Source organism: Callithrix jacchus, chromosome 20 (genome assembly GCF_049354715.1).
Source record: "Callithrix jacchus isolate 240 chromosome 20, calJac240_pri, whole genome shotgun sequence".
Classification (NCBI taxonomy): Eukaryota; Metazoa; Chordata; class Mammalia; order Primates; family Cebidae; genus Callithrix; species Callithrix jacchus.
Window position 1 is genome coordinate 24,408,046 of NC_133521.1, and position 25,419 is coordinate 24,433,464.

Consider the following 25,419-nt stretch of genomic DNA (forward strand, 5'->3'; position numbering starts at 1 on the left):
TCCAGGCACTGGGGAAAGCCACATTTACTAAGCCCTGCAGTGCCTGGCACTGTGCTAAATGCATTGTGCAGGGATTATTTCATGTGTTCCCAGTGACAAAAACATATCACCAAGTAAGCCAAGGCTCAGAGAAGTGAAGCAGTTTTCCTGGAAACAGGTAGCATGGATGAGCAGAGCATGGAACACGTTCTTCTACCCACAGCCATTGGTTGGCCCTCACCTTCCTCTATCAGGGGTTAGACCCTGCCTGCAGCATGAATCCTGCCTCACTAGCACAAATCTCTACAAGCATTCGCTGGCCCACTGCCAAGCCAAGAGACCAATCAGCCTTGTGTCTCTCTCCCTCTGCGACCCACGACAAGCCACACCCCTCTCTGATCCTTGCCTTTCTCACTTTCTCTCTCTATTTATGTAGAGACAGAGTTTCCGCTTTGTTGCCTTGAACTCTAGTTTCAAGAAATCTTCCCACCCTGGCTTCCCAAAGTTCTGGCATTACAGGCATGAGCCACCGCACCTGGCCACCTTCCTCTATAGAATGGGACTGAGGATCACAGGAGAGGTTTATGTCCCCAGATGCCCAAGGAAACTGGGCCCTCATCTGTGGAGAAGGGGTTTGTGGACCTTGAGGTCAGCTCCAGCATTGACACAACCAAGGAGCAATCTGGGGCCTGGAGGCCCAAGGAAGAAGCCCTCAAACTAGAACAGATGCCTTAATTTGCCCTGGTATCCTGTCATCCACTCTTCCGTTTGTGGGTCTCCCACCCACGTGATTACCAACCCACCCATCCACCTACCCATCAGTCCATCCAGCCATGCATCTGCCTAGCCATCCACTTATCCACTCACCCACGCACCCTCCTATCTCCCTACCCATCCATCTCGGATAAGGGCCAGAAAGTTATAGCTCAAGTGACACATCTTATGGCCGTTATGATCCTAGAAATTTCCCTCCTTCTCTTTGCAATTCACCTTTCCACCTTTACAAGAAGGAGCTGATCTGGGTATCTCTAAGGCCCTGCTGGGAGATCTTGGGAGAGCAGAGACCACCTGAACGCTGTGGACATTTCCAGAGAGATAACATGGACCCTGGCCAGATAGCTATGCCATGTGCCCTGGTTCTAAGACTCCCAGCTATTGCCCTTAACCTCCCTGACCTTCAAGATCCTCCACTGCAAAATGGGGCCAAAAATCCACCCTTGTAGGTTGATGGGAAGATTAGATGAGACACAACCTCCAAAAGCTCTGCACCCTGGAGACTTCTGAGTGCCTGCAGGCAGAGTGGTGGATATCCTGGCAGAGGGGCAGGGAAGCCCTGCCTAGATGAGGGTAGCCAGCAGAGCCTCCAGTGGGGGTACCTGAGCCAGGATGGCAGGGGCCAGCCTCAGAGTCCAACCCCTGGGCTGGTATCCTGGCTGAGTCTTCGACAGTTGTCCCACCCTGTCTCTCTTAGCTGGGCTTGGCCACTATCCCACAGAATCTGCCAACAGTGGAGAGATTATCTCCTAAAAATAGGGCCTGGGCCCCACAGAGGTTGTTTTTCTCCCTTCCCCGTGATTTACCATCATCAGCTCATCATGCTTGGGACAGCAAGTCCCACCCTGACTCCCCAGAGATGATTGAGAAGGGGACATGGGGGATCAGCATGTATATGGGGTCACCCACAGGTCAGGGATTAGAGGTCAATCTGGAGAGCTCATCTCTTAGCAGGGCTCAGTAGGGATCAGCAGAGCATCAGGACATGGCTTAATCTTGGGCCAGGGCCAGGGGTTCACCCCAGAGAGGGGCAGCTCCAGGGTAAGCCAAAGGGTTCCTGTCCCACTCTCCTTCTCTGATTTCCTGCAGATGCCCTCATGCACTTACCAGCCTGTGTGCGAAACATAGCAGTGCCTTGGAGCCGGCACTGGGGTGGAAGGATGTATCCCCAGCCTCACCTCTTGTGCTCCAGACCCATGGGGCCTCGCCATCCTGCCCAGGCCCCTGCAGAGACTGAGGGACCTCTGCCCGTTCCTGGGTGCAAGTGATTCATGCACAGGGGCACAAGGTGCTTATATATGAGCAGAAAATGGGGACTCACAAGGTTTTGCAAAGATGACATCCAGGAAAACACATAGATAACACCCTCAAAGACACCCCTCCTTGACCATCACTTGCATAGAGTTCACCCATCCAGGATCTGTGGCTGGTGGGCTCTGGATGCCCACAAAATGACTCACTTTGCTGTGGCCCCAGGCTCTTACCAGTAGCCCATATGATGTCCCCATGTCCTTTCCTGCAAGGGACCCCAGTCTTGTCCTCAAGCCCAGACCCTTTCTGTGAGGCAGGAGATGGGGAAGGGATGAAGGAGCATGTGTGTGCACACTCCCCCACACACGCACACACACACACAGACACACCAATACTGTAGGGCCCAGCCCAGCTCTCTGGGGCTTTATTATTTTGCAAACATACTGCCATTTGGAGTGCTCCCATGGCCAGCCCATAAAGTCGTTGTGCAGGCTCTGGAGACATGTCTGGTGATGGTGATCGTGCCTCCACCCCAGGGCAGATGGAAGGGCTTCTACTCTGTCCTGTCCCCTGCTGGATCTCGGGTGTCAGGCTCTCTCCCAGGTGACTCAGATGGAGCCAGAGGACAAGATCTCAGCTAGGGCTGCCTGGACCATTCAGATGGTTGCCTTCAGGGGCACGCTGTCCGCTGGTTGATCCAGGTCCTTCTTCCTTGACAGGGTCCAGTGGGTGAAGATGAGGATGAGGAAGATGCCTGTGGGGCCCAAGAGGGATGGATCAGGCCTTAGAAGAAGGGGCTGTGGGACTTGTTCATCATAAGGGACTTCCTGTGATTGGTATTGGTTGAATGAAGAGATGTGGTTTTCTGGAGAGCATCCCGAGGCTGGGCTGGGTATGACTGTGATCCTGGTACCTGGAGAAGCTTGACTGCTTGGAATGCTTGGCCCCTATCCCCCTGAGGCTGTCCCAGTATACTCAGCCTCCAAAGTCCCCTTTTCTGGAGGACATCAGGGAACCAGTAAGTTGGACCCCAACTCCGTGGACCTCCAAGAGAAAGGCTCATCACAGCCCTGTGCTAGACCAGCAAGGAAAACCAGCAAGGAGAAAATTTGAGGGGCTAAAGAAATAAAGGGGATGAAAGGGGTGGCTTAGACTGATGCAATTAGGCTACAAAGACCTGGGCTCTGTCACAACCTATGTAACCTTGGACAAGTCACTTAACCTCTCTGAGCCTCAGTGACCTCATCTGCAAAATGGGGAGATGCCAGGATCTATCTCACAGGGTTGCTGGGAGGATTCCAGACAATAGTCCCTGCCACACAATGTACAATCATGTACCTATAGATGCTGTTATCAATGATGATGACAATGACTATGATCAAAGGGGCAGGTGCATAATGACTAAGAGAGTTGGGGGCTTCCTTTTTCAGAGAGGGAGGCACCATGGGGACAAAGGTGTTTATTTGGAGGCTATGGTTCTATCCACCCATTACCTTCACCCGCACAGGTAATGCCAAGCCTCCATTACCTATTGCTACCAGGGTGCCCACAAGGATGCCCACTGCTGACAGCTTCGTGGGCATGCCCTTCATGCGGCCCACCTTGCGCATGCACTGCCCCTCCACATTGCAGCGACACACGATCACTGTGGGGAGAGGGGAGGAAGGTAAGATTAGAGAGGGGAGGGCTCCCCAGCTACTCAGAGCCCCCAGCCCAGACACCTGGCTAATATGTGTGTGTTTGTGTTCATGTGTGTATTCACTCATGTGTGAACATATATGCACTGGTCAGGCACAGTGGCTCACGCCTGTAATCCCAGCACTTTGGGAGGCCGAGACGGGTGGATCACTTAAGCCAGGAGTTCGAGATCAGCCTGGCCAACATGGTGAAACCCCATCTCTACTAAAAATACAAAAATTAGCTGGGCGTGGTGGTGCACACCTGTAATCCCAGCTACTTGGGAGGCTGAGGCAGGAGAATTTCTTGAATCTGGGAGGCAGAAGTTGTAGTGAGCCTAAATCGTGCTGCTGCACTCCAGCCTGGGTAACAGAGTGAGACTCTGTCACCAAAAAAAAAAAAGAGTTTGTGCCTCTGTGCCTGTTTCTGTGTGCACACAGGTATGTGTGCCCAGTCATAGGTGTGCAAGTGTGCACAGGCGTGTGCTGCCCAAGTAAGGAGACTGTATGCATGTGTACCCCACTCCCTCCCCCTGCGTCTCTCAGAAACTGCAGGCTGCACCCAAGCCCAACCTCACCTTGAACCCGGAGCTGCCACATCTGGGCATTGTGGCTGACCACCACAGGGACTATGTATTCACGCGGCTCCACCCAGTGCAGAGCCAAGGTCAGGTAGGCATGGGAACCTGTCGGGACAGCAGGCAACGACCAGGGTCACCAGCCTGGACAGGCTCTCCGGGGGCTGCTCCCCCTAGGCCTAGCCCCTGCCCCATGGTAGAGAGGCATCTCACTTCCAAGTGACACAGCCTCCCTCCCTTTCCCCACCACACACCATTGAGAGTCTGTAGGCGCCAATCCCGTTGCACCGTGGGGTTGGGACCAAGGGCGAAACTATAGGGACTGTGCCCACTGGCCAGGTCAGGGTCCTCGCTGGGTCCACTCACGATCACGCCATGGTCCTGGCGGGGCGTGCAGAGGTATCGGGAGGGTACAGGGGCAGGAGTTAGCGCTGGGGCAGGAGGGGCCTTCAGGAAGTGAATCACCAGGGGTGCAGAGGTGCTCAGTCTCGGCTCATCTGCAGAGGAGGCAACGCTGAGCTGGCCGGGTATTGTCAGGGGAGAGGTGAGCTCCAGGGTCCCTGGGCTGCTCCTACAGCCCATGAGTCTGGCCCTGCAGACTCCCCTGCCACGCTTCTCTCCACCTGTCATCATCCCCATGCCACTATGGACATCCCTGATTGGTGGAGCTCACTGCCGCTGGCTCTGCTCTGTATCACAGCCCAGCTTGGAGCTGAACCCTGCCTCCCGGAGCTCCCCACCCTGGGGCCAGCTCTCTGTTCTGAGCAGTGTTCACAGTCCTCCACACCCGGCCCCAGTGGCCCATTCACTCCAGCACTCCTTCCCCAGGGGCAGCCCCTGGCCCTCTTGCCACCTCCCTGGCCCTGTACCAGTCCCTGAAGCTGACACTCTGAGGGGCTAAAGGACAAGGACTTTCCGGGGCTAAAGGACAAGGTTGGGGGATTTTGAGGGTCGATCTACAAGAGTGGTCAGAGAGGGGAGGCAGACGCTAGACATGCCCACCGGAGGAGGAGATGCATTCTCAGAGAGGAACACTGAACCCAGCTTCACGTCTGCTTCTCCTGCTTGGAGCTGGGGGTTGCCAGCGAGAGGCTCTGGGGGGAAGCTCAGTCCTGCTGTCTGTCTGTCTGTCTGTCTGAGGTTTATATCCCCTCCCAGGGGCTCCCACTGCTGCCTGGCCATACCCGCATCCTGGGCCTCCACGAACACAGTGTAGATGTCCCCAGGCTGGGCACCCTGCAGGGACTGGGCGATGCGCACCTTCCCAGAGACCTTCTCAATGCAGAGCCAGCCTTCTGAGTCATTGACCAGGGAGAACCTGCCGCCCAAGAAGGGGGTGAGGAGGTACTGGGACTACATATAGGGTTTTGTTCAGAATTCCCCAGGGCCATGTGAGTTGCTTAAATTCCACACCCTCTCTGTGACTCAGGGGCCACAGCAATGCCTGGGGTGCCCAGTCTCTCTCTCTAGCTTCAGGATTTGTGGTTGTGGTTGTGGTGGTGGGTGTGGGGTGAACAATAGATCACGTGGGACAGGGAGAGACTCTCAGAGCCTGGGAGGCCCATTTCAACTTTGCTTATTCCAGGTCACCCTACAAAGGAATCAGAGCCTGGGAACAACCTTGTCTGTCTGCAATCTGTGGCGGGGTATTGGAGGAGGACCTGGTCCTCCCTCCAGGTGCTGAGGCATAATCTGAGCTCTCATGGGGTCCAAAACACCCCCACCCGTGCCCAACCTAGTCCACCCAGCCCCAGTCCCTGCCAGGAGGCACAACCTTGGCATTTGCCGTAGTTTGAGAAATATTGCAGGCTGTCAATAATGTGAATCCCCTCTGAGGCCAAGGGACGATCCAGTCCAGGTAAGGGGCTGGGCTTTCGGCTCACCTGAGGGGTCGGCTCATGGGGTCGGAGGGCTGGACGGTCAGCAAAAGGGAGCCAGTTGGGGCACTGATGGGGACACTGGCCTCGTAGCTCTCCTGGTCCAACTTGGGGGGTGGTATCACCCTCTCCACCAGTACAGTCACCGTGGCCGTGGCTCCAGGGCCTGGGCCTGGCCCCAGCAGCTCTGCCACACTCCGCACCACCACCACCACCTCGTGGCTTGGAGCTGCCTCATAGCTGAGGTTCTGGAACCGGGAGGCCCAGGTCACTGTGCAGGCCTGAGCAAGGCACACGTGCGTGCATGTGTGGGCCCCTTTCCCAGCCACCCCGGCCCTCACCTTGCAGAGTCTGAGTTGGACATGCCCAGAGTCTGGCTCCCAATCCAGGCCAAAGGTCCCTTCCATGTCCACCCTCTCAATGGCAAAATCCATGAGGCGGAAGGCAGGCTCGAGGTCAGCATCAGTGGCTGTGAGCGTGGCCACCAGAGTCCCAGGCTCCACATCCTCAGGGAGGCTTATAGGCCCAATCTGGAGAAGAAGGAGGGGTGGTGAGCCCCCTGCCAGCATCCTTCCCAAGGCCTCCTCTCCTGTGTCTGCTTACCTGGGAAGTGGTGAACTCAGGGGCGTGATCATTGATGTCTGTGACTGTGACTTCAACCTCACATGTGCTGCTGAGGCCTGGGGCAGGGAGGGCATGTTGGTGAGGTCAGGGTAGGAACAGAGGGGACAGGGGGCCTGGGTCACCAATCAAGGCACTTACCACCCTCTGCACCTGCCAGGTCCATGGCCAGCACCAGAAGCAGGATGTCCTGGCCAGCTCGGAGTGGGAGTCCCCCCAGTGTCACACTGCCTGAAGTGGTTTCCACCTGGAAGGCTCTCCTCTCCACACTATCCTCAGGCTCAGGGCTCAGGAGCTGATACACAATGTGAGAATTGGGGGAGCTGGGGGCATCTGCATCCTCTGCTGACAGTCTAGTCACTTCAGTACCTGCAAGACAGCACCTGCCTGGATAGGACCACAGCCCAGCCTGGGGGCCTTACCCCCAAACTCCTCTTTTGTGCTGAACTGAACTTGAGCGTGTGTGTGTGTGTGTGTGTGTGTGTGTGTGTGTTGTGGAGGGACATTGACATGGGGGCCTGAGGCTGGGTCCTTGTCCCAGAGAAAACAACACCAGACGGTTCATAGAGACATTGCCCCTCTCCCATCCCTACTAAGCCCGTAGCTCACCTGGGGGGCTAAGCTCAGGGATGCTGACTGCGGGACCACGTGGAGGGCAGACAGGTGGGTTGTCATTCTCATCCATCACCAGCACATGCAGTTCCAGAGGCACTGTATAGTCCTCACCACGGGAATTCTGAGCCCGCACCTGGAGCAGATACTGCAGTGGGCGGTGAAGGGGCTTCAGGTCAGGACCAAGGGCAGCTCCAGCCTTGCCTGGCTCTGAGTTTCCTTCTGATCAGCCAGCTCCAGCTCTTCAAGGCACTTTTCCACTACCTCAGCCTCTGTTGCAGTTGTGACACCCCCAAAAATCAACTGGATAGTGACCAAGCACCCCCAGCCTGCATCCCTGGCTCCCCATTCATATCACCTCAGCCTGGACTTCTCGGTCCAGCTCTCTGGTCACGTAGAGGTTCCCTTCTGCATCCACATCAAAGGGTCCCAGGGGATGGCTCTCCAGGTGATAGTGCACATCACTCCCACGCCAGTGTACCTGGGAGGGACACCCCAGGCCGAGAGGCAGGAACAGTCCATGTCAGCCCTTGAGCCCCATCTGATTTCTGGGTGAGGAGCCTGGGTCCCAGCTGTGTGACCCAGGCAAAGTGCTGCCCTCCCTGGGCCTGGAGTCCAGGTGGGATCCTTCTGTTCAGGGCACGTGTTGTTAGTGGCCTTGTCCTGGTTCAAGCCTGGACCCTGCCTAAAGTGCCTGAATGACCAGGTTACTTTATTTTCTGCCTCCACAGCCTGGGCCTGACCCCAGGGCATTCCAAGAAGAGGCCTGAGACATTCCTGGCCGAGGTGACAATCCCCATGGCAGCAAGAGGTGGCAGCTGCTCTCTCTGAGGAAGCTTTGGGCAAGTTCAAGAGGTCAGAGCACAGAGTCATGGCTGCTAGAGGATGGCAGAGCAGGCGAGGGGCTGTGGGCCTGTGCCCAGGGCCTTGACCACCCCAGTCCACAGTGGGAAGTGATGGGAAGAGTGAAGGAAGGAGCAGGGGGTCACGTGGGTTCCAAACTCAGCCCCCAAATATCCATGAGACTCAGGCCTGGCTGCACAATCCATAGGGCTGCTTCAGCCACTGACAGCCACTTACTCACCTGAGCAATATGGTGGGGGTACAGGACTCTGAGATTCTCTGCCAGGTGGATAGGCTCTAGGGATGCCCAGGTGCTCTCTACTATGGAGACTTCTACAGTGGCAGTGGCCTGATGGCCTGAGGCCTGGTCACCCATGTCCTTGACCTGTACCAACAGCTGGTAGGGGCCCTCCAGAGCGTGGTCAAAGCTGATGCTCCCTAAAACAGGGAGGATGGTCAGCTGAGCAGGGGGCCAGAGAGCAGGAGCCAGGGCTTCATTCTCAGCAAAATACCAGACACAAAACCAAGCATATGGCAGGTGATTGGGACACTCTCTTGGCCAAGAGAAGAGAGTAATTTTAAGCACTGTTATGAGCATCCAACCAGGACATGACAGTTTGCAAAGCCACCTCGATATCTATCCACACAATGAATGAGTGATAGATTAGAAGGGTAGATAGATAACCAGGATGAGGGGGTGGGTAGATGGTAGATGATGGGTTGGATGAATGGGTGGTTGATTTGGTAGGTGAATGGGACTTTGAGTGTGTGAATGGGAGAGTGTTTGGATGAGTGAGGGGTGGATGGATGGACTGTGTAGGTGTTTGGGTGGTAGGTGGGTGGATGCGTGGCTGGCTATAATGATGTCTGATTCACTTTTCTTTCCATCCCTAGTTCATGCCTGTGGTCTGAGCTTCCAGGTCCAGGTCTCTTCTGCCATCAATCGTGAGGTCGCCCAGCCACATCTTAGGCTACAGCTCCTCAGACTATTCCTATCCTTGTCCCTTAGGCCTGGGTCTGCATGGAGCATGGAGCTGACGCCTTCCGTTCATAACATTTCCCAGCTCTCCATAGCCACCTGCCTTGCTGCTGTCTCCACCTAGAGTGCCCTTCCTTCCTTTTTTACCTCTCAAGCTCCCACACATGCTTGTCTTATGTTCAGATGCTGCCTTCTCCAGCTTTCTCTGACCCTCCCTCCCTAGCACACCCGACTCGGGCTCACCCTTGGGGCTGAGGGCCAGAGCCCCCAACCGAGGCTCCAGCTGGAACATGTCTGGGAAAGGCTGGGCTGGAGCCTGGCTCAGGATGTGGAATCGAAGATCCGAGTTGGCTGTGCCTGGCTCATCCTGGTCTGAAGCCTCAAGGAAGAGGAAGGGAATGCCTGGTTCATGGTGGGAAGGTAAACTGTAAGGGATAGAGAGACTGGGGAGAGTCTCCCATGCCTCTTCTATTTCTCTCTAACCATCATCACATCAGGACTCTGGAGATGAGCCACGGCTTTTTGTCCTACTTCCCAGATGAGCAAACTGAGGCCAAGAGTGGATGGGACCCTCAGTGGAGTAGAGGGACACAACATGGGACAGAAATAGTGCAGGATGGGCTGGATGAGGTGGCTCATGCCTGTAATCCCAGCACTTTGGGAAGCTGAGGCGGGCAGATCACCAGGAGCTTGAGACCACCCTGGCCAACATGGTGAAACCTCCTGTCTCTACTAAAAATACAAAATATATATATAGCCAGGAGTGGTAGTGTGTGCCTGTAACACCAGCTACTTGGGAGGCTGAGGCAGGAGAATCACTTGAACCTAGGAGGCAGAGGTTGCAGTGAGGCGAGATCCCACCACTGCACTCCAGACTGAGGACTGGGTGACAGAGCGAGATTCTGTCTCAAAAAAAGAAAAAAGAAATGAGACAGAAATGGCTTCCCTGTCCCTATGCCAGCTGTCTGGCCATCTCTTTGCTCTCTGCTGTCCCATCAAGTTGGCTGCCCTGGCCACTCACCAGGCCTGGTGCCCTGGCTCAGCTGAGCTCTGTAGATGGCTTGAGAGAAATGAGGCACCTGGTCATTTTCGTCCTTAACATGCACAAGCACAGGCTGTGGACCCCACAAGACACGTCCATCCTCCGTCTCCAGGGTGACCTAGCAGAGAAGGGAAGTCAGCATCTGACCCTGCCTTACCTGCTCTCCCCTACACCCGGTCCAGACATACCTGTAGCTGGTACTCTGCCTTCTCCTCTCGGTCCAGGGCCCTGGTCACCAGCAGGAAGCCTGAATCTGGATCCATAGCAAAGGGGCCCTCATCTGCCTTGCCTGAGTGCCCTGACAGCACAATCTGGCCTTCAGCCCCCTCACGGGGCAGCAGCAACTGATGGGCGTGAACAGAAGTGAAAGGAGTAGTGGCCAGGCCTGGGAGATGCCCCCCATCCACCTGATGGCCTCATTTTATATGTGGGGAAACTGAGTCTCAGAGATGCCTGGCTCCTGTCTGAAGTCACACAGCCAGTAAGCATCAGGACTGAGACTCAGTGGCAGAACTCTTTTCCCTGGACCAGATGCTCCCCAAAACTCCCTGTCCTTCTTTCTGAAGCTTAAGACCTCACCACCGAGATTTCATTCTTTAACCTAAAGCTCTACTCTCTGCTGGGATTAAAATCTTGTTAGTCATTCTCACTGCAGGTTGAGCATCTCTAACCTGAAAATCTGAAATACTCCAAAATCTGAAACTTTTTGAGCACCAACATGTCATGACTAGTGGAGAATGCCACATCTGACCGCATGTGACAGGTCACAGCCAACACATAGTCAGAACTTTGTTTCATGCACAAAATCATTTAAAAATATTCAGCCAGGTGCTGTGGCTCACACATGTAATCCCAGCACTTTGGGAGGCCAAGGTGGGTGGATCACCTGAGGTCAGGTATTCAAGACCAACCTGGCCAACATGGCAAAACCCGTCTCTACTAAAAATACAACAGCAACAACAAAATTACCAGTGCATGGTGGCACACACCTCTAGTCCCAGCTACTCAGGAGGCTGAGGCAGGAGAATCTCTTGAACCCAGGAGACGGAGGTTGCGGTGAGCTGAGATTGTGCTATTGCACTCCAGCTCAGGCAACAAGTGTGAAACGTAGTCTCAAAAGGAAAAAAAAAAGGCCCCGTGCGGTGGCTAACGCTTGTAATCCCAGCACTTTGGGAGGCTGAGGCGGGTGGATCACAAGGTCAGGAGGTTGAGATCATTCTGGCTAACATGGTGAAACCCCGTCTCTACTAAAAATACAAAAAATCAGCTGGGCATGGTGGCACATGCCTGTATTCCCAGCTATTCAGGAGGCTGAGGCAGGAGAATCGCTTGAACCCAGGAGGCGGAGGCTGTAGTGAGCCAAGATCACGCCATTGCACTCCAGCCTGGCAACAGAGTGAGACTCCATCTCAAAAAAAATAAAAAAACAGGAAATGTATAACATCACCTTCAGGCTGTGTGTGTAAGGCATATATGAAATATAAATGAATTTTATGTCTAGATGTGGGTCCCATCCCCCAATATATATCATGATGTACGTGCAAATACTCCAAAATCTGAAAACAAAATCCAAAATCTGAAACACTTCTGGTCCCAAGCATTTCAGATAAGGGACACTTAACCTGTACAACATGTACATACTCTCTGGAAAGCAGGGTTTCAAAGAGAAACAGCAAGAGGAAGGGTGCCAGAGGAAGGAAAAGCAGGACTTTATGAGAAGGGAACCCCGCCAACTCTCAGGCTCACCTTCATCAGGTATAAAGGGAAATTTCCACCATAGTTTTCTGGAACTTCCACAGACAGCTCTGCAAGCTGGGCCTCCAGGACAGCCTGTGGGAGGATTCTCACCTTGTCACTCTATCTATCCTCTGTATCTCTATCCTCCTGCCTGGGCAATGGGACCCAACAGAAGAGGGGGAATTTCTGCCCTTTCCCAAGGCCTGGCTGTATCTTAGTCCATCCACCTGCTGTCCGGCCTTTGACCCTCTCATCCCACAGTAGCCCTGTAGTCCCAGCTCCAACCCCTCCCATGTCTTGCACTGTTCTCACAGTCAGTGCAATTGATCCAGGTGGAGTTGGGGGCAAGGGTGTCAACCTCCAAGGCCAAGACCCGAAGGAGAGAGGGCACGGCCCAGCTCACCTGGAGAATGGAGAAGCAAAGCAGCCACAACCAGGCAGGGACCATGGTCAGGATGGACCTGGGGGACACAGCAGTGAGGATCCAGCCCAGGTGAGTGGGGAGGGCCTTTCCATCCCCCACACACAACTAGAGGGCTCGCACTACAGCCTAGCCTCCTCTTCCTCCCCTGCAATAGAGCTGAGGCTCCCCATTTCCTGCAGGGTAGCGCCCTGCTCCTCTCCCAGGCCCACCAAGGCCCCCAGGCCCAGCCACCCTGCATCTAGGCTCTTGGCCCCTCAAGGACTCTACCAGAATTTCACCTCTAGACCTTCAGCTCCTTCTTGCCATAGCCTCTGCAGCTTGCAGATCCCAAAGTGGTAATTTTCTAGCAACCCCCCAAATCACAAAAGTTTGAAGATGGAAAGTCCCTGAAGACCTGGAGGGTAACTTCCAGAAGCCACCTCTTGTTGCAGGCAAGGTCTGAAGGGTGGAATCTGGCCAAGGTCACAGAGGACTTGACCACAGGAGAATTCCTCCTAGCATGGGGCCTCCAGGACTCTCCCGCCTCCCACTGCCACACTCTAGACAAGGAGCGCCTCTGGAGCAGGAGCCTGGCCCTCGTGTCATCATTTTCCAGCCCTTGTCATGGAGCTGGACAGGCAGAGCAGCGACAAATTGACCATCCCTCTAAGATGGGGCCCTGGGAATTCTTTCGTAGATGGCAAGGACAGGGCAGTGTTTCCCCTCTCCCCGACACCAACCCCAGCCTCAGCCATGCCCTCCCTTCCGATCCCAGCCCCTCACCCTCCAGTGCCCAAGGTTGGCTCTCTTGGTCCAGCTGCCAAGCGAAAGGGCTCTTTCTCCAGGGAGCTCTGGCCAGGCTGGCCTGAGTGGGGAAAGGCAGGGCACTTGAGCAGGTAGGAGGTTCAGCCAGGCTTGCTCGGGAGTGGAAAAGGCCACTGGGCCCACAGCAGCAGGCCTGGCTCCGCCCAGCCCCCCAGGTTACTTATTGACTTTGGAAAGCTAGGAACTGCTCAGCATCCGTGACTGCCAGCCCCAGGAGGTGGGCAGATCATTGGCCTGGCACTCCCTCGACCCCAACACAGACCAGGGGGTATTCCTTGGCCCTCTGGGTTTGGACACTACTTTTTCTATGGCTCCAGACTTGGTTTCACTTATCTCCCAGGCTCCAGCATCTGCAGCCTCACTTTTGCACACTCTTCCTTTTGCATGGAACACCCTTCCCACTCCTTCATCTCTGTGGTAAGCACCTGCTCATGCTTCAGTGCTTCGCTCAAATATTCCTTTCTCCAGGAAACTTCCCCTATGTTCCCAGGCTGGTTCAGGAGCCTCCTCTGGGAATGCCCCATTCCCTCACACCATGCCATGTGCTATCTCTATTAATACAGAGAGGACACCAGATTGTCATTATCTGCCTCTTCGATCAGATTGGAAGCCCTTTGAGAGCAGAACCCAGGGGCTCAGCAATGATCTGACTCTCATTCTGCCCTGGCAGCTCCCCATGGCTTGTGGAACCAAAGGAGCTGGAGGTTGCAGAGGATGGGTGAGCAGTGTATCAGCGGAACTGGGAATTGGGGCTCCAGACCAGCCCCCAGGGGGGATCTGTGGTGGGGAGGTGCAGCAGCCTTTGAGCTCCCCAAGTCCTCACATTGGCCACAGCCACTCAACAGTGACAGGGCTGAGACAATGGATGGTCTCGTGCCTCTAAAAAGATTAAACCAGCTCAGGTGACCTTGAGAGAGTTGCAGGGCTGAACAGGGGCTCCTCCCCCAGTGAGGGCAGCCAAGCAGAGCCAGGAGACACTTCTGGGCCTGGGAGTCTGGAACGAGGGGAGAGGGTGGGAAGATCCTGATCTCCAGTCCCTCCTCAGCCTTGGAGCTTCCATGGTCCCCCCGGAGTCCTTCCCACTGTACATCTGATTAGCCTCTCTCAGGCTGGAAGCTACCCTCAGCTGCTCCCAGCCCTGTCACAAGCTGAGTGCCTGCTTCAGGGTCACTATGGCACCCAGCCTGGAGCAGGGCAGTATGGGAGACTGAAGGGGGTTTCACATGCATTGAGCTCCTGCGAGGCGCCTAGCACTGCTCTGAGCACATACCTTTATTATGCCACCCACTCTGTTCTGAAGGGACATTGTGTCCATGTCACATGCTGGGCACAGAGAAGCTGAATGGTTTGCCTAGGGGTCACATAGCCAAGTGACAGAGCCAGGTCCTGGGGACTCTCACTTGCTCTGAGAATACCATGTCCTCTGCATTCCTCTAAGTATGTTGTATAGAGGGGCAGAGCAGCAACTGCTCAGAGTAGCTCTGAGCAGTTACCTCTGCCCTGGGGAGCACGTGGGTGAATCTCAGAGCTCCCCCGTACATGGAGGGGTAGCCCTCAAGCCTCCTCTTGCCATTCAACAAGCTGTAATCAGGATTCTAACCAGGTTGCAAGGGCTCCCTGGAGTCTGTGGAGTGAATAAATCGAACTAAGAAAGGAATGTATGGACCCTGGCCCAGAACTTTCTTAGAAACTGTCCCCCACCTTGCCCCAGGCTGCCTCCAGGCTTAGGAGATGGGCAGACCTGTACGCCACTCCCCACTCAGCCACTTCCCACCCAGCACCAAATGGGGATGATATTTTCCTGAGACCTTCTTTTCTTTTTCAAGAGGGAGTCTCACTCTGTCACCCAGGCTGGAGTGCAATGGTGCTATCTCAGCTCACTGCGACCTCTGCCTCCTGGGTTCAAGTGATTCTTCTGCCTCAGCCTCCCAAGTAGCTGGGACTACAGGCATGCACCACCATGCCCAGCTAATTTTTTGTATTTTTAGTAGAAACAGTGTTTTACCATATTGGCCAGGCAGGTCTCGAACCCCTGGTCTTGTGATCCACCCGCCTCAGCCTCCCAAAGTGCTGATTATCCCAAGTGGAATTACAGGCATGAGCCACCATACCCGGCTGAGTACACCTTCCTATACACATGCAAGACTTTCCATTCCAGCAGGGAGGGCTCCAGGCAGCTGTTCCCACCCAAACCTAATTAGCCAATGCTAACCATGGAATGTTCTGGCCTGGATACTCACAGTGGAGAGAACAGTGAGGGCCTCCTCAGTAGCTCAACCCCAGCGGAGAGGTGGAGGAGCCATGTAGAGTTGAGTGTGCCTGTGTGTGCCTTCACAAACCACCTCTTAGAGGTCTCTGCCCCCAACCTCAGCTGATTGCAGCCCCTCAGGAGGGAACAGGGCAGAAATACCAGCTGTGGAGCCAGACCCAGGGTTCCCCCTCTGGTTGTGAGGCCCAGGGCAGAATGTGCTCCCTTAAGAAGCCTCAGTTTCCCTTTCTGAACAGTGAGGTGATTGAACCCTCAATCAGTTGGACAATGCCAGGCCCCAGGGCAGAAAGAAAAGAATCTGGATAGCAGGGACTGGGAGGGGTTTGTTCCTCCTCTTGCTGGTTGAAACCCCCAAACAGGCTCACTGCTGGTCCCAGCTGGCTATATCCCGACCCTCACATTTACACATCATGGTCACACACTAGAGTGAAGCAGTGAGCCCCCATCCCTCAACTTCAGAAATGTTTCCTGCTCCTGAAGTGACCAGATGATAGAAAAGAGAGTCAACAGCCATGACATGTCAGGAAATAATCTTTATTACAAAAATCTGCATGTAAACAAAGAGCCACCACACTGAATAGCCTCCCTCCAGGGCAGGCACACCAGGGCGTGAAGAAAGGGAGAATCCTCTCCAGGCACACAGGCCTGCCCGGAAGCTGCGCTCCAGCTGTTTGGGACGAATCTGAGCCTGCGCATGCATCTCTGTGGGCCCTGCTCTCACTGGCCCCTGGGAGCCGCCTCGCTGGGCAGCACTGTCTGTCCATGACCATGAGGTCGGGGATGCCCGGCTGGCAGCTCCGAGGGACTTGGAGTCTGAGCCAGCCCTGAGGCACCTGGGGCGGTTGGCTGGGCCAGCCCACCAATCCGTCAGTCCATCTGCCCACCACACCACAGTGAAGGTGAATGGGACCTAAAGAACGGAGAGGTCGTGGCAGGACTTGGACTTGGCGCGAAAGGCCATCTTGCGGCTGTTACGAGCTACCATGCGGCCTAGAAAGCGCTTCGCCTTTTTGCCAAGGCTCTCTCGCCTCCGGGTACCTGCTTGCCGTCGTGCATTGGCCTCTTTGCTGTCCCTGCGCAGGCGTATCTGGCGCACGACACCTTCAAATAGCGCCTGGACGTTGTGGTGCAGTGCTGCCGATGTCTCAATGAACTTGCAGTCAAAGACCACCGCGCAGGCCCGGCCCTCTGTGTGGGAGGGGACAGGCAGGCACCAGTAAACAAAGGGTGGGTGGGTGAGGAATCCCCTCCAACCCTGGCCCCACCCATTCGATCTGCAACTCGAGAATCTGCAGGGTTCTCCTTCAAAACACAGAGACCCCAGCTCCTGTACTGAGGGTACTGGGCATTGCTGCGTCACCCAGTAGGCAGAGTGCCTGCATTTAAGGAGCCCCCAAAACAGTGGCCCTCAAAAGGAGATCCATTTATTGAAATAATTTGAAGCCTGGTATTTAAACAAAGTACGATAGTAGTCAACACAGGAAAATGAGAACTATGTTGGAAAATTTAGTATTTTCTAATCTAAGGTTATATCACAATGAATGACCCAGTGGACTGGAGATGGGGGGAGAGATCACTAAGTCACTGCTGAGTTTTTCTAGGGGACTCAGTACTGGGGGCCACAGAGAAGGCTGCTGAGGCCAAGTGGGAAGGGTCTTCCCCAAGGCTAAGCCTACTCTGAGAATGGCCCAGACCTAGAACACAGGCTCTGACCTCCTGGCCTGTTTCCCTGAACTCTCTTCCACCCACTTACCCCTCAACCAGCTAGGCCAGGACCAAGAGGGGCAGGAGAGGAGAACCCCATGGTGCTCCAGCTCCCCTGTCAGATTCAGTTCTTTCCCCAGCTCTCTGGGGCCTTCCCGAGCCCTGTGAGCAGGCAGTGGCTCTCTCCCATTTCCCTCCCCTCCAATTTTCTTCCTGAACATTTTTAGCCTCTGATGATCCCCAGGGACTCAAGCTGAGCCAAGACTGCCTGGATCAGGGCTCAGCTGGGCGCTCCCTCCCCCTGCAACCTGCCACCTACTCACCATCCACCGAGACCTCCCGAGAGCGCACCAGGTCGCTCTTATTGCCCACAAGGATGATGGGCACATCATCTGTTTGCCGGGCACGCCGCAGCTGGACCCGCAGTTCTGAGGCCTTCTCGAAGCTGCCCTTGTCTGTCACTGAATACACGATGACATAGGCATCCCCCATGGCCATGCAGTGGCTGGGCAGCCAGAGGCCCCCGTCCTGGGGAACACACACACACATCTACCGAACAGTCCTCATGTCCCTGAAACAAGCTTGGCACTCCCAAATCTTACCCCAACTCACTCCTCCCACCCTTGCCCTGAGTCTCAGCCTGTACCCTACCTGCTCCCAAATGTCGTAGACCATGAGTGATGCCTCTTCTCCGTCCACCACAATACAGCGATCGTAGGTGTGCCCTAGGCAGGAGACCAGTAGACAGGTTACCAGCTGGCTGTCAAAGCCCCTGCTGCCAGGTTTCCTGTTCTGGCCACACCCTCCAACTCCTCCCTGGAGCCCTCCTCTCCACTTGCAGATGGCTGGCATGTGGCTAAAAAAGTGCCAGGCAGGAAAGTGGGGGCTGGAGGGCATGGTGTGCCTGAATTCCACCCACAGGCCCCATGCTAGCAATGTCCCAGGTGGCCACTCTAATGCCCCCTGCCCTCCTGCTGCCTGGGTCCTGAGGTGGCCATGATCCAGTGGCTTGAGTTAGAATGTCGTGCTCCCTGGGGATCTTGGCCACCTAGGGCTCCTCTCTTAGAAACCCCTCTAGTAAGAAACTCTGACCTGTCCCTGATAGGTATGGAGGGATGTCCTGTCCCATCCCGCAGAGCAACCATATCTATGCCCCTGCCTTCTGCTCTGGGCATTTCTTCCCTACCAAAGGTTGGGGGTGTCCCTTTTCCCTTTGTTCCCCATTTATGAAATAGGAGGAGTCATGATTCTGAAAGTGACAATAGAATTCCATGGTATTTGCGCTTTGAGTCCCGGTCTCAGCCCCTAGTCCTAGCCCCAGGATCGCCCCTCCCATGGACAGCCCAGTCCCCTCACCTGCCGCCTCTGCTTCAGGTCCATCCTCGACGCCGCCGAAGATGCGCGCCAGGGCGCTCTTGCCCACGCCAGACGCCCCCAGCAGCAGCACCTTGTAAACGCTCTCGTCTGAGTCGCTGCCCCCTGAGCTGAGCGAGTCCGAGGAGTCCTCCGGCCAGTCCAGTCTGGGACCCTGGGTCCCCGTCCCCGCCGCGGCCGCTGCCAGGGCGCTCGGGGCCAGCGCCGCCTGCAGGTCGCGCTCGTCCACCGGCATGCTGCGGCGGTGCAGCGGCGGCGCGGGGCCCCAGGGCGTGCTGCCCCGACGGCCCTCGCGCTCCCGGCCCCCGCCGCTGCTCCCGCCCGTTCCGCTGCCACCACTGTTCAGGGTCATCCCGTCCGGGGCCGTCTAGGGTGCCAGGAACCGGCGTGGCCGTGTAAGCCGCGAGGGAGGCGGGACCCCGGGCGCATCTGCCCAACCCGGAGTCAGGCGGGATGCTGGGGCCAAGGTTCCGCCGCAGCCCTCCCCCAGCCCGGAGGTGCCGCGCCCTCACCTGGACCCCTCCGGACCTGGCGCATCCATCTGCAACCCAGACGGTGCAGCCGCCCCGATCCCGCTCCGCCAGGACACTCACCCACTCACACACAGACACGCTTAGGACCAGGATCCGGGCTCAGATGCCACCCACTCGTAGTCCAGACTCGGACTCTCGGGTCTCCGCCGCCACTGCCGCTGCAGCCACCGCCTTCTCCGCCCGCGCTAGGTCCGGGCTCCAGAGCCGCCTATTTAAGCTTCTGCCCGCCCCCGCTCCCGCCCCCGGTCCACGCTGCTGCGGGGGCTGACGTATCTGTCCACCCCCACAAGGGGAATCCCCCACCCTTCTCAGACCTCACACCCTAGACACCCCGCGCCACCCGCCAGGGGCGGAGCCAGTAGCTATCTGGGAATAGAGGGGCTGACCTGTAGGCGAGGTCCGGGGCTGAGTGTGTGTGTGAGGAGACAGCGAGCGACGTTGCGGGTGGGGAGTACGTGATGGGAAGGCAGGCAGCGGGATAAACCCGACCGGCCAAGAGCAGCAACTGCCCTCTGGAGAAGAATTCAGTTTGGCCCAGTGAGAGTTAAGGCTCCCTTCCCTCTCCCCTAGTACCCGATTGTCGATTGTCGTCCTAGCAAGTAGACTAGTTACAGATGGGACAGAGATCCCCCTTCCCTGCCCACGATACACACTCCCCACAGGCTCATGATGAGCTAGAATTTAAGGAGTATCCACACAAAATCCTTTCCACTCCCTCCCCACCCTGTATTTGAAGATTCTCCCTAATGAGCCTACCCTTCAGGGTGAGAGTTGGTGTCACCCCATGACCCCCTAGGGGTCCTGAGAGGGCTGCTGCGGGGGCGGGAGGGGGTGTGTGGCTCTGGCAGTGTTGCAGGTGGAAGTGCCTACTTGAATCCTGGGGAGGAAACCTCAGCCCAGAAGAGGGAAGGGATTATACTCAGTCCACATCCCACCTCCCAGCACCCACCAGGCAGCTGCCAGCAACTCTGCTAAAAATAAATAATCTGTCCCGGCCCTGGCCCTGGTTATGCTCCTGGGCTGGAAGTTGCCCAGAGTAGGGGAAATCCAGACAGATGGGTGTTGGATGCCAGCAGGAGCCAGCCACTTTGAGTTGTCAAGGTCTCCCTTCTTCCCTCTAGCTGAAGGCTGAGCTGGCCACCCAGGGCACATCCAGGGCCTGGAGATTCACACCCCCCCCCCCAAGAGGGGCATAAACACAGGGTGTGGTCAAGGCATGAGGAGTGTCTGAGCCCCCTGCTTATCTCTCACAGGTGTTAGGGTTGCAGGTCAGGCTGTGAGGTATTTTGTGATAGGGACCTGCTATTAGACTGTGACATCTGATTGTGACAAGTATGGTGGGGGCAGGAGGGCACCCATTTGGGGCTCAGGTGACATCACAGATTGATGGACCCTGGTGGGCTGTGGTAGGTTGTCATGGAGACCTGGGCCAGGCTCTTTAGCTGCTGCATCAGTTTCCTTGGCAACACCCAAGAAGGCTTTGGACTGAGGAGGGCCTGGCTAGGTAAGATGAGGGCCCTCTTGTTCTTGAGGTCCCCAAAGTAGGTAAAAGATGGGCTGGGAGGTGGCCAGCCCATGGTCCTGGGGGATCTTGGAGGCCAGGGCAGCCCCACACTGGTTCTAGGTTCCTGGAAGAAGTCCAGCGGGAAGAGAGAGTTATGAGCAGAGCCTCCTGTTAGCCGACAAGTCTGAAGAGCCAGCACACACTTCCCATGAGGAATCCTGGCTGTGCTGCCTGTGCCCCCTCTAACCCCATGACTGTGCCACTGGAAAGAGCCCCTGGGTGTCCGGCAGAGGGTGGGGTTGGGGGTAGCTGTGGCCCTTCCAAGCTGGGGGCCAGTCAAAGAAACAGGGCTGGGTTTCCCCTCTGGCAATCTGAGCTCTTGACCTCAGCAGTGTTTTTTCATTGCCAAGGGAACTGCATCCACAAAGGGCCACTCAAGCCCCAGGCATTCCAGTGGCTGCTCCAACAGGCCAGAGACACTCACCACACGCTAGATATGGCCAGGGGCCCCAGGCATTAACACAGGACATGACCTTGAGACACCCCCCGCTCCCACTCCCTGGTCCTCCCAGCTCTCTGGGCTGAGCATGGCTGCCTAGGAGGAATAAATTGAGGCTAGACCACCCCTAGGTCATCCCAGGCTTCAGATCCCAGCTGCACCCCTTGCTAGCTGTTTTACCTCTGTCCATTTATCTAAGCTGAGCCTGTTTCTCCTGTGTAGAACAGGGGTGATCTCTTCCTGATGATTATTATGAGACATAGCAAACATGAAATGCAGAGGCACAGTAGTTGGCTCAAGTCGGGCACACAGTAATATCTCACTGAGAACAGTTTTATTATCATCTTTGGTTGGATGAAGCAAGTTAGGTGAATTTGTGGTCCCTCTCCTGCTTCTACTCCACTCTCTCCAGGACAGTGGTCTGCCCAAGAGTGAGGCAGAGGTCTCAGGAATAATACAGACACCTCTCGCCTAGCCCCATACCCATGTCTCCTCTCTGTGGGACCCCACACTCTTCCCCCTCCCTTAGGTGACAAGATGTTGCAAAGGGAACTGGGCTGGGCTTCAGGTCCTCACCACCTCCTCACACCATAGCCTTTAGCCCCCCGAGCCTCTGCTGTGTTCTAAGGCCTCACCATTCATTCATTCCACGGACTTGTACTAAATACCTACTGTGTGCCAGGCCCTCATGCTGGGGGCAGGAGGATGAGCAAAAATAGACATGGCTGGGCATGTTCATACATGTCATCTAATGCCTGGGTCAAACTCAGCTATGATTTGTTGTTCCCATTTTGTAGACATGGTAACCAAGGCCTGAGGGGTCACAGGCCAGAAACAACGGAGCCAGACATACCTGGTGGAGGGTTTCAGGAACCTCAAACTTTACCACCCCCGGTACCTCTGTGTCCTCAGATAGCATCTGGGGGTTCCAGAAAGTTCCTTGGGCACTGGCCCAGGATGCACAGATGGTGGCCCTGCAGGCAGCCAGGGGCCAAGCACAGATGAGTCAAGAGTGACAAGGGGACTATTTGATACACCAGCTGTGGCATGAGCAGTTTGATGTCCCTCACCCACCGTGACCTGGCTGCCAGGAGGGCCAACTGAATGACTCAGGCACACCTGCTGCCCCATGACTCCCCTCTTCCCCAGCTCAACACAGACACCATGGCCACCTCAGACAGGAACTGTCAAGCAGAAGGTACACACAGACAGTGAGGCCTTCCTCAGGAAGGCTCCCTGGAGCCCAGCTGCTCACCTACCTCTTTGGAGCCCTCAGCTTCCTTGTCTGTGTGGGATACAGTGCCTAGATCATCGAAGCTAGGCCTAGACCCATTTAAATCTCCCAAGAGCAGTCCCGAGTGATTGCCATGACTATCTCCCTATCACAGATGAAGCTGCTCAGGGCCTCCTTTACTCCCCAGACAGAAGTTTTGTTGTTGTTGTTGTTTTCTGAGACAGGGTCTTGCTCTGTTGCCCAGGCTGGAGTGCAGTGTTGCAATCAGTTCACTGCAGCCTCAATCTCCTGGGCTTGTCAAGAGATCTTCCCACCTCAGCCTCCCGAATAGCTGGAACCACAGGCTTGCACCACCATTCCCCACTAGTTAAAAAAAAATATTTCTTTTTAGAGACAGGGTCTTGCTATGTTCCCCAGGCTTGTCTCAAACTGCTGGGCTCAGGCGATCCTCTCACATCAGCCTCCCCCTCACATCAGCCTCCCCAAATGCTGGGATTACAAGTGTGAGCCACTGTGCCCAGCTAGAAGTCTTGAGAAGTAATTAGAGTGTCCCTTGGTATCCACAGGGGATTGGTCCCAGGATCCCCACGAATCCCCAAATCCATGAATACTCAACTCCCTTACGAATATTTTACTTTATTTTTTAAATTCAACTTAAGTGGCTGAGATCAAGTCCCTTACATAAAATGGCATAGTATCTGCATGTAACTTCTGCACATCCTTCCATGTATTTTTTCTCCAGATTACTACTGTAATACCTAATACAATGTAAATGCTATGCAAGTAGTTGTTAGACTGTGTTGTTTAGGGAATAATGACAAGAAAAAGGTTTGTACATGTTCAGTGGACAGTCATCCTACGCCTGACTATAGTTTCGATCCACAGTGGGTTGTACCCATGGATGTAGAAGCCATGGATAATGGAGGTCTGACTACATTTATTCTAGAAGCCCATTTCCTGTCCTAAAAATTGGGGATAAGAAAAGAATAGCAAGCTAGGCGTGTTGGCACGTGCCTGTAGTCCCAGGTATTCAGGAGGCTGAGGCAAGAGAATCTCTGGAACCCAGGTATTCAAGGTTGTAGTGCGCTATAATCACACCTATGGATAGCCACCGTACTCCAGCCTGGGCAACATAGTGAGATCCTGTGTCTCAAAAAAAAAAAAAAGAGAGAGAGAAAGAGAAACTGTTGCACAGGGCTGGAGAATGGACTGGCTAGATAGTAAGTGTAAAGCCTTCGGCTGAATGTCACTCTCAGGACAGGCTCAATGTTGTCATCAGGCCCTCAAGAACAGACTTGCGAAATGGCCAGGATCCCTGCTGAGGCTTCTCTGCCTGCAATCACATCTGAGCCTCAGTAGGGATGGGGTGGGGTTGGGCACTGCTTCTTAAATTGCCATTTATCCTCAGAGAATGAGACTAAGGCAGGAGGGATATTTCCCCTGGGAAAGCAATCCTAACCAGCCCTATAGTCTGTCCAGGTGGCCAAATGCAATCTGGGCACAGGGCCAAGGAGGGGCAAAGGCCAGAGACCAAGCACATCACTTCGCTGCACTGAGCTTCCCTCTTACTCACACGCCTTTGGGAGAGCTGATAGGGAGGATGCCTCCGGTTCCCTTCAACAGGGAAATCTAATGTCACTGCCCTGACCAGGGGACCAGACTGAGCATCACTAACAGCAGGAAAAGCTGGCATCACACACCTACTAGTGGGTTTATCAAATACATATGCTGTTCCCTGGAAGGGTTTTCATCAAAAAGCTCAAACCTGGACTAATTTAGGCCTTTAGATAAACTTCCAGTCATGGGCAACACAAATCAGGAATAAATCAGACTGCAGGACTGGGACTTCTCTGAACTTTCCAAAAAAATCACTGTGAAGAACGATAAACAGCCGGGCATGGTGGTTCACTCCTGTAATCTCAGCACTTTGCCAGGCTTGAGCCCAGGAGTTTGAGACAAGCTTAGGCAACATAAAAAAAACCCAGTCTCTACAAAAAAAAAAAAAAAAATTTAAAAATTAGCCTGGCATAGTAGCACATGCCTGTAGTCCCAGCTACTCAGGAGACGGAGGTAGGAGGATCACTTGAGCTCAGGAGGTGGAGGCTACAGTGAGCTCTAATCGCATCACTGCACACTCCAGCCTGGGTGGCAGAGCAAGACACTACCTCTTAACAAAATGTTTTTTTGAATTAAAAAAACTAAAAACCAGCTAGGTGTGGTGCTCAAGCCTGTAATTCCAGTGCTTTGGCAGACCAGGTGAGAGAACTAATTGAGGACAGGAATTTGACACCAGGCTAGGCAACACAGCAAGTCCTCATCTCTAAAAAAAAAAAAAAAAAAAAAAAGTAGGCTGGGCGAGGTGGCTCACACCTATAATCCCAGCACTTTGGGAGGCTGAGGCGGGTGGATCATGAGGTCAAGGGATCGAGACCATCCTGGTCAACAAGGTGAAACCCCGTCTCTACTAAAAAATACAAAAATTAGCTGGGCATGGTGGTGCGCGCCTGTAGTCCCAGCTACTCGGGAGGCTGAGGCAGAAGAATTGCTTAAACCCAGGAGGCGGAGGTTGCGGTGAGCCGAGATGGCGCCATTGCACTCCAGCCTGGGTAACAAGAGTGAAACTCCGTCTCAAAAAAAAAAAATTTATTGGGCTAGTTGTGGTGGCTCATACCTATAATCCCAACATTTTGGGAGGCTGAGGTAGGAGGATCACTTAAGCCCAGGAACTAGAGACTGGCCTGGGCAACCTAGGAAGATCCTGCCTCTACAACAAAAATTAAAATTAACTAGGCACAGTGGTACGTGCCTGCAGTCCCAGCTATTTGGGAGGCTGAGGTGGGAGGACTGCTTGAGCCCAGGAGTCAAGGCTGCAGAAAGGCGTAATTGTGCCACTGTATTCCAGCCTGGGCAACAGAGCAAGACTCTGTCCCCTCAAAGAAAAAAAAAATGGCCAAGAATGGTGGTGTATGCCTGTAATCCAAGCTACTTGGGAGGCCAAGGCTGGAGAATTGCTTGAACCCAGGAGCTGAAGGCTGCAGTAAGCTACAATCTAGCTGTTGCATCTGGGCCTGGGCGGCAGGGTGAGTCCCTGTCTCAAAAACAAAA

The 25,419-nt window shown here is 54.9% G+C and overlaps 2 protein-coding genes across 6 annotated transcripts; both read right to left on the reverse strand.

Annotated features, from left to right (window-relative positions):
* Positions 1–2,391: 2,391 nt before the first annotated feature.
* Positions 2,392–13,299, reverse strand: CDH16 (cadherin 16). 5 transcript variants are annotated; one of them, XM_078357380.1, is made up of 19 exons: positions 13,156–13,299; positions 12,373–12,430; positions 11,979–12,062; positions 10,421–10,576; positions 10,212–10,350; positions 9,434–9,592; positions 8,453–8,649; positions 7,727–7,849; positions 7,366–7,516; positions 6,898–7,125; positions 6,739–6,815; positions 6,477–6,665; positions 6,142–6,383; positions 5,447–5,576; positions 5,375–5,377; positions 4,513–4,639; positions 4,259–4,366; positions 3,533–3,649; positions 2,392–2,758 (listed from the first exon to the last, which is right to left on the reverse strand). In XM_078357380.1, exons 2-19 carry the CDS (start codon positions 12,415–12,417, stop codon positions 2,661–2,663), a joined length of 2,373 nt encoding a protein of 790 aa, XP_078213506.1. In that variant the 5' UTR covers positions 12,418–12,430; positions 13,156–13,299; the 3' UTR covers positions 2,392–2,660. The 5 variants fall into 5 exon arrangements, with proteins under 5 accessions (XP_078213506.1, XP_078213505.1, XP_078213504.1 ...); XM_078357379.1 differs by lacking the exon at positions 5,375–5,377 and having other exon boundaries at positions 4,513–4,689; positions 5,443–5,576; XM_078357378.1 differs by lacking the exon at positions 5,375–5,377 and having other exon boundaries at positions 4,513–4,755; positions 5,443–5,576.
* A 2,685-nt stretch (positions 13,300–15,984) lies between these two features.
* Positions 15,985–19,264, reverse strand: RRAD (RRAD, Ras related glycolysis inhibitor and calcium channel regulator). Its single transcript, XM_002761055.6, has 5 exons — positions 19,138–19,264; positions 18,527–18,911; positions 17,822–17,895; positions 17,494–17,698; positions 15,985–16,654 (listed from the first exon to the last, which is right to left on the reverse strand). Exons 2-5 carry the CDS (start codon positions 18,894–18,896, stop codon positions 16,377–16,379), a joined length of 927 nt encoding a protein of 308 aa, XP_002761101.1. The 5' UTR covers positions 18,897–18,911; positions 19,138–19,264; the 3' UTR covers positions 15,985–16,376.
* Positions 19,265–25,419: the final 6,155 nt, after the last annotated feature.